The sequence below is a fragment of the Fukomys damarensis genome, unplaced genomic scaffold (assembly GCF_012274545.1).
Source record: "Fukomys damarensis isolate Sample0158 unplaced genomic scaffold, DMR_v1.0_HiC HiC_scaffold_16, whole genome shotgun sequence".
NCBI lineage: Eukaryota > Metazoa > Chordata > Mammalia > Rodentia > Bathyergidae > Fukomys > Fukomys damarensis.
The window spans coordinates 108,152,017-108,160,621 of NW_022900928.1; the positions used below are offsets into that span (position 1 = coordinate 108,152,017).

The 8,605-nt window shown below is 42.1% G+C and overlaps 1 protein-coding gene across 1 annotated transcript in view; it reads right to left on the minus strand.

Moving 5' to 3' along the window:
* Positions 1-1,572: 1,572 nt before the first annotated feature.
* Mettl21a (methyltransferase like 21A) overlaps positions 1,573-8,605 on the minus strand; it is an 11,021-nt gene continuing 3,988 nt past the window's right edge. Inside the window, exon 3 of the mRNA XM_010616086.3 lies at positions 1,573-2,573. Within this exon, the coding sequence (XP_010614388.1) occupies positions 2,176-2,573 (398 nt within the window). The 3' untranslated portion in view covers positions 1,573-2,175. The remainder of the gene's footprint in view (positions 2,574-8,605) is intronic.

Genomic DNA, 8,605 nt, shown 5'->3' on the forward strand with positions numbered 1-8,605 from the left:
TTGATATTAGAGGAGAGTTACGGGTATGTACTAGATAACTGCATAAATGTTAAATGGAACCGTCTGAAAATCAAGATTTGGACTACAGTGTACCCTTGATTTATGAACTCCATTCGTTCTTGAGAGCTAGTTCTAATTCAAGTTGGTCAATGAAGGCTCAGGCCCCTCTACACAGCCTTCAAAGTCTTTCTCCTATATATAGGCAGATCTCAGTGTCCTTAGAGACACATTGGCCCAGGAGTTCTCAATAATCCCCACACAGGAAAGGATGTAATATTCCTTCCAGAACTCTAAGGGTTCAATCTGAATGAGATTGTCTGGAAGGTTATAGTCAAGATTTCGGTTGTAAGTTAAAACTAAAATTCCAGTCATAACCCTAGTTGTTCGTATATCAGGCAGGTTGTAACTTAAGGGTCCACTCTACATTTATATATTTAAGGGGAAAACAAGTACACTTAAGCCAGGTATAGTGGCACATGCCTGTAATCCTAGCATTTGAAAGAATGAGGCAGGAGGATCACCAAGTTTCAGGCCAGCCTGGACTACACAGTGAAATCCTGTCTCAAACCCCACTCAAAAATAAATACATGTATGTAGAAAATAACATTAGGTATTCCCACGTACAAAATATTCATTAAAAGATTAAAGAGATAAGGGGGTAAGGTCTTACTTTTAATAGCTTTTAAACAAATCTCTCTAGTACAAATACCATATGAGCTTATAATCTTGTCTAAATTTGTTTAAACAACATTTAAACTTTTACATTGTAAAAGGAAAAGTTCATACATAGGAACTTCATAAAGTCTATGAAAGATAGTCATAAAACAGCACAGCAGTCATTTAACCCAAACTCAATGCTCTCTAACTAGAATGTATCTTATTTCATTATTTGGCTGTGATACACACTAATGCTGAGAAAGCAATGAAAGAGGCAGGAGGCCCTCTAGAAGCTCAAAGTCTACCCAACTGTAGGTACCACGTGGGTGGAAGGAGCTTAAACTTGGGAGCTAGCTCCTGAGAAGTGCTGAAAAGAGGCAGGGAAAGCCTAGGACAGTGGTGGTGAACCTATGGCATACATGCCACTGGGGGAAATAGCCTGCTGTCAGCACAAGCCAAGTCACCCCAGCAGCCAAGCATCAGATATTCAGGTTTATTTGCAGTGTTGGCACTTTGCGATAAGTAAGTGGGTTCTGGATTAGTTTGGGCACTTGGTCTCAAAGGTTTGCCAGCACTGGCTTAGGAAATAACTATACAAAAATGTGAGAAATGCAAAGCTGACAGGGAAAAACAACTTCTGATTTGAAGAACAAAACATATTCAAGTCCAAGGCTTTAGATGCATTCAAAAAGTAACTCAAATTTTTACTTAATGCTTTGTTTATATACTTCCACTTGAAATTAAGTCAAAAAAATAGGACATGAATCCCAGGAAACTCCCATCCTAATCTCAACAATCAAAAGTGTTTTAAGTAGCCAGGTGTGGGGGCACACGCCCGTAATCCCAGCACTCCAGAGGCTGAGGCAAGAGGATCGCTGTGAGTTCGAGACAAACCTGCACTACATAGTGAGTGCCAGGTCAGTCTCAACTACATAGTGAGACCCTGTGTCAAAAAAACAAACAAAAAAAAAAAGTGTTTTAAGACCTAAATGGAGCAAGACTTCAAGAGCACTAACAGCTCAGATTAAACCTCTTGTATTCAGGAAATGAGAAAACTGGGATTACCATTATATATCTCAGAATGTTCTTAGTAAGCTTAGGATTTAACTTCTCCAAAACAAGGACATCTTTATACGAGCCTTCGATGTATCAGTGAAAATTTTATCAAGGTAAAGCAGCAGGAAATACAACCCAAAACCTCACACTTTCATGTTAACTGAATTTCCGTGCAGTACAACATGGCTAAGAATCACAACTGAACAACCTGCTCTGTTTTAAAACTGCACATGTGCTTTGTCACTTGAGACCACATACTTGTACAGTAAGCCACTGCATTAAATATGGTTAGGTTCTCAGTCTAAGACCTCAACTGACCTCCTTAGGGCCAATACTCTATTTTTTCTTTTTCTGGTACCGGGAATTGAACTCAGGTCCTTGCGCTTGCAAGGCAGGTGGTGGAACCACTGAGCTAAATCCCTGGCCCTCTTTAGGGCCAATATTCTTATAAAATATACCCAACTATAAGTCCCCCCGCTGGATTCTTTTTTGTGCTTTGTAAATATGTACATCTTTTTCAGGATCATAGTAAATCTTACTCACAGTAAATTGCCTCTCCATCATCGCTAAGAAGTTGTTATCCCGTTCATAGCGAATTCGGCAAGCTAAAAGAATCACAGAGTGATCACTACAGAGATATTCCAGTGTCTGAAGAAGATCTGTGAATGTTTCTTCTAAATATATGATATCAGCTCCAAGTATCAAGTCAAATTCTCCAGGTGAAAAACTCTCCAGATTTTGTCCCCAAGTCAGCTCCTTAACAACAGCATTGGTTTGGACGTGGGGAGGTAAGTTGGCTTGAACATTTGATTTAAGAAATTCTAATGCTACTTTTCGATCCGTGACAGTCACATGAGCACCTACAATGTGGGAAAAAGAGAAAGTAATGTGAAAATCAGTACAACTGTTGGTAGAGGGGGTCAGATTAAACAAAATGATCTAAATATTCCACCTGATACAGAGTATCTATATCCTTAACAGCTGCAATGGATCTGAAATGTAGCTCCTCTACATTGCCTTCTGATTAAAACTTTGATTTGCCTCTATAAGACACCTGTATCTTCTGAATTTGTGCCTGTAAATTGCAACCACCAAGTGACACAGCTAATGCTTCTAAATTCTGCAAGTGGAGCTGCCCCACTGTTCACACAAATCCACTATATTTCATTCATTAGACCACAACCAAGTCAGCAGGCTTCCAGGTAAAATGGAATCCAAAACTGAAAAATCTGAAACCAGAGTACTATTATGAAGATAACACAAGCAGGGAAAGATTATTTTGTTTTTTATAGCAAAACATTTATTGGCACATTTTAGGCATAAATAATGATAACATTCATCATAGGAAATTTGCATCTGTACATGGTACATTCTGCCCCTTTTTTCCCATTTCCCCCCTCCCCTTCCTATGTACAAAAGCTTTGTTTCCATTTTTTCCTTCTATTTTCACTTTTTTCCCTGTCCCTTCCTTTCTCCCTGGCTCTTCCCTTTCTCCCCTTCCCATTTGAACATTTTCTTCTCATTTCCCCATTTCTATTATACATTTGTCTTCATTTCCACTTTGTTTTTCACACCAGAGAAACAGTGTGGGTATTTAAACTTGTGTGTCTGATTTAGAAAAGGTTGTTTTGTGAGGTTAAAGTTTTTTAAAGCAGAAGAAACTGGCTACTGAGGAATCCCAGTTCACCTTTCCTTATTCTGTTTTGAAGCAGTTAACCTATATGTGTTTATGTAACACATACACAATCGTTAAAAACTGTATACTTAAGGGCTGGGGATTTAGCTCAATGGTGCCACCACCTGCCCGGCAAGTGCAAGGTCCCAAGTTTGATGCTGGGTACAAAAACAAACAAAAAAACTGTACACTTAAGAACTATTATGAACATGGTTGTGCATGCCTATAATCCTGGCTATTTGGGAGGCTGAGGCAGGGAAGACTGTAAATTTGAGCAACCTAGCAAAATCCTGCCTCATAATACAAAGGGCTACGGATGTAGATCGATGATAGAGCACTTGACTAGCATGCATGAGGTCCTGAGTTCAATCCTCACTATTGCCAAAATTTAAAAAAATAGTATTTAAGAAACGTAAGTTAAAATGCTAGTTCCTGTTCTTTATATACTGTTTCTAGGTTCAATGCAAAAAATTAATGAGGTAGGATTTTATTCATCTGTTTCTTGTGATTTATTGACAATGAACTAAAAGATTTATTATTCTTTTTAACCCATATGAGTGAGAGACACCTATTTCCCTTAAGGTGAAGCAACCCACATGAGGTCAGCCCTAATACACCTCATACGTGTGGTCATGTTTTATTTTGGCCCAGGAATTCTGACATTTAATAATTTTAATGTTTCATTCATTCATAAAAGTATTTCTCATTTGCATCCTTTTTCAGCATGCAGTCTCCCATGAAGTCTCAGAACAGCTGTAGAGAACACCATTCCACTGCCAGCTTATACCTGGTGTGTCCTGACATGTAACACTATGGTGGTACATAATTTAACTTGACATTTATAGTCCTAGAGTGTGGTACAGATGAAAATGATCAAGCTGTTAAGATTTTGCAAGCCTGGACTTCATGAGCCACTTTGAGTAGCATTCTTTGCTAGCCAGTGTGCCTCTTCTGGTTTGAGGCCAGGCTCCCTCACTCCTTTTCTCTCTTTCTTCCTCCTTCCCACTCTTCCTTTCTCTCTCTCCCTTCTGCCTCTCATCCCCCTTCCCCTCTTTCCGGATGAGCTAGCCCCAAAATCCTGGATTCAAGTCAGCCTCCAGAGTAGCTGGGACTACAGATGTGTGCCACCATGCCTGGCCATCTGTGGATTTCTTCTCTATCTACAGAGCACTCTTCTGGAAATACAGGAGTGATCTATTCTTTTAAATATCAATCCAATTATTAATCTTAACAGCTTTTCTATTGCCTGTCTCAGTGATTTTGGAGGCTACTTCTTTTTTTTTTTCAATGCCAGAGATCAAACTCAAGACCTTGCACTTGTGAGGCAGGCACAGTGCCACTGAGCTGAATCCCTGGCTTGGAAGCTACTTCTAACCTGCTAAGTATTCCAGAAGTTGGCATATATCTTAGTATCTGACTACCACCAGCCCGGGGACAAAAACTCCTACCCTCACAGAGTTTATATTCAAGCGAAGAGATAGGTAATATCTATGTTTTCTTTAAAAAAGTAGAATACCCAGTAGTTAGCTGGTGACACAAAAAAAAGGAAAAAGTAAGGCAGAAAAGAAAGGCATGGAATGTGAGGAAATAAGAGAACTGTGAAAGTGCAGGTTAAGTATATAAGGAAGGCATCACTGAGACGGTACCAGGAAAGGCGTCAGAGCAGGAGAGGACAGCCAAGTGCATATCAAGGAAGAACATTTCAGGCAGGGGAAAGGAGGCCAGTAGGGCTGGAACAGAGTAAATGAGGAATAAAGTCCTAGGAGATGATGTCAGAGAAGTCACAGGGAGCACAGCTAATCATCAACAGCCTCGCTAGTTGCGTTTCAGAGAGGCTCTAGTTTCCAGAGTGAGATGGGAAGCCACTGGAAAGTGCTGAGCATAGTAAGTTCAAAGTGCCTGACTTGGATTTTTAACAGTATCTCTGGTGGTGGAGCAAGGCCAGAGGTAAGGAACTGGTGGAGCTCCCACAGGGTCTGGCTGTAGGATGCTAGTGGCCTGCATCTTGCTGCACCCAGACACCCTCCAGAGCCAGCTCTCAAATGCAACCCACCCTCCAGTATCCACTCTCCTGCCTTTCACAGGAATCTCTCCCTTAACTGTGTATTTGGGCTTTATCATCTAGATGACCATCCCTGCCATTACAGGTTGTCCGTGGTTTTATTTTGCTTGTTTGAGTGGGAGATACAGAAGATGTCATAGCCTATCTTTTTTTTTTTCTTTTTTTTTCTTTTTTGGTACCAGGGATCGAACTCGGGCCCTTGCGCTTACCAGGCAGTAGAACCATTGAGCCAAATCCCTGGCCCATAAGCCTATCTTTTAAACCATCAGTTTCTTTTCCAACCTCCCCAGCCCCCCCCCCGGCAATTTAAGGAAGAGACAGGTTGTTTGTCCTGTGGTTTACCACAATCTGAATTTTGATGACTGCATAATTTGTGGTTTCACATGTGCCTTTGTCCTCTGTATCTCCTATAAATTTGTCTGAGTTAGATTTTTCAAAAAATCCCTAATGGGCCAGAGATTTAGCTCAGTGGTTCTGCCGCCTGCTTTGCAAGAGCAAGGTTCTGAGTTTGATCCCCCCCCACACACAAAAAGTCCCTAATGTCTAGTAGGCTCTATTTTTGAGACATCAGCAGCCACTAAGCCTTAATACTCGGATCCTTCATTATATTCTTTTTGCACTTTTGAGAAGTAGTTACTTATTATATAGGAACTGAATAGGAAATACAAAATAACTTTGCTCCTCCATCCCCTTTCATAAGCCAGATTTCAAAACAAAGAGTTGATTTCTCAGAATCCTCCAAGATAATTAGGTTAACATGTTATTGTGAACACATGGATGAAACACATTTAGTGTATTTGAATCCACTGACATTATTACTGGTTTTCAAATTGTCCCATCTTTTGCCAGTGGCTTCTGACACAACCCTAGTCATCTTTGATAGCTTCCTTGAAATCTCTGTAAAGATCTTCCAGGATCCACTTACTCATTTCCTACCATAGACCTAGAGCCAGCCGTTTCAGAGGTTTGTATCTCTTATTTTGTTGAGAGGGAGAAGAGCAAGTTTCTATTCTGAGGGAAATGACTGAGTAGAAAGGGAGAATGCAGGTACCCTTAAACAGGTGAGAGCAGACAGGAGGATCTAAGGCACAAGTAGGATACTCACTCAGACAGAACAATCACTCAACTACAAGGAGAACTAAAGTCCAGACCCAGGTGTAGGGGAGGCAGTGGCTGGAGGCTGGGGAAGTTCTTTTCAGATTGCTTAAGGCTTTGCACTGAAATGAAGAATGTCAGTAGCTGAAAGCGACAAGTAGAAAACAGTGGAAGTTTGAAAGCCAACACAATGAAAATCAGCAGAGTATGAGAAGAGCTAAAGTGTGACTGCCCAGCAGTATCAAGAGCCTCTTGGGCCAGGATTTAGCTCAGTGGTACTGGCAACTGTCTCGCAAGAGCAAGGACCTGAGTTCGATCCCCAGTACCAAAAAAAAAAAAAAAGAGCCTCTTGAGAGCTGGGAATAGTGGTGCCCCCTTGTAATCCCGGCACTTCTGAGGGGCTAAGGCAAGAGGATCGCAGGTTCTAACCCAGTCTGGACTACTTGGCACCTAACTTAGACCCTGTCTCAAAACAAAAAATAATAAAAGCCTGGGAATGTAGCTCTGTGCAAAGGCCCTGGGTTAAATGCCCAGCACCATCATCCCCACCCCCACCCAGAAGCCCCTGGATCATGAATCTAAGTGAGAGCCAGCAGCAGAGCTCCCTCCAGCCATGCCGAGCAGCACCAGCCCAGGCCTGAGCAAGGGAAAGCTGCATTTCACCTGGGTTATTTGGGGGAGTTTTTTGTTTTTGTTTGTTATCGGGGATCAATCTCTGGTCCATGCTCTTGCAAGGCAGGCAGTGGAACCACTAAGTTAAATCCCGGGCCCGCACGTGGGTTGTTTTGAGCTGAGTAAGTAAGATGATGCAGTGACATGCAGCATTGACAATATATGAAAACAGTGATAAAGTGACTGCCCAGGGTAAGGAGGGAAGTCAGACAATACTGAATGAGTTCATAACAGATTAATGGAAACAGACCCAATAAGAAACACAGCATGCCATCCTCCCGTAGAAATGGGAAAAGAATGTGCCATCATTTTTAGTTTTATAAGAGACACTTTAGTGTATTCACATATTCAAGCACATGTTATGTGCTGGACACAAAGATGATCAAGACAGTACTTAAACAGAGCTCCAAGAGTCACAGGGACAGAGTCACATACATATAACTGCTGTGGTGTAGAAAGCAAAATAATAGGAATGTGGGTGTGCACTAGAAATCATGCAGACACAAAGGAGAAATTTCTCAAGAGGAGCTGAGGTCAAAGGAAGAGACTCCTAGGAAGGGAAACCTGAGCTCACACTTAATATGGCATGACCCAGGGAAAGGGGAGAAGAGAGATAATTCAGGGCAAAAGGCAGAGGCCAGAGCACAGTGCGTGCCCCAAGACACTTCTCAAAGAAGAGCGAGGCTGAAGAGTCAGGCAAGACGACATTACAAGGGCTGGGGATTTAGCTCAGTGGTGCCATCACCTGCCTCACAAGCACAAGGTCCGGAGTTTGATCCCAGGTACCAAAAAGACATTACAAAATCTTACCAAAAAGCATGAGAGTGGCAAAGTACAGAATTTTTAAATCCAGGTCACTCCATGAATTCTCCTTTTAGTTGAGACACAGTGACAGCGGCTGAGACAGTGGATTTGAGATGACAAAGCACAGGCAGAAAGGCCAGCTGGGAGGTGCAGTGGTCACCCAGGAGACATGATGAGAGCCAAGCCAGTGTGGGAGAGGACAGGGAGCACTGACAAATGCGTAGTTCAAAGACTCAGCAGGGTTCAGTGAGCTGAGGGAGTCAAGGAATTGGCCTGGTGACTGACTCTTGGGATAGTGAGGCCAACTCAGAACAAGAAGAAAAACCAGCTCGAAAGGAGAAGGAGAGTCTGAGTTTTCACATGCATTGTTTGAGACCCTGGGAAACTACCAAGCAGGAATATCTGGCTTTCTGTTAAATGTACTAGTCAAAAGTTCAGTAGCAGCCCCAAGCATGGTGGCGCACGACTTTAATCCCAGCACTCGGGAGGCTGAGGCAGGAGGATCACTGAGAGTTCGAAACCAGTCTGGGCTACATAGTAATGTTCCAGGTCAGTCTCAACTGCATAGTGAGTCACTGTCTCAA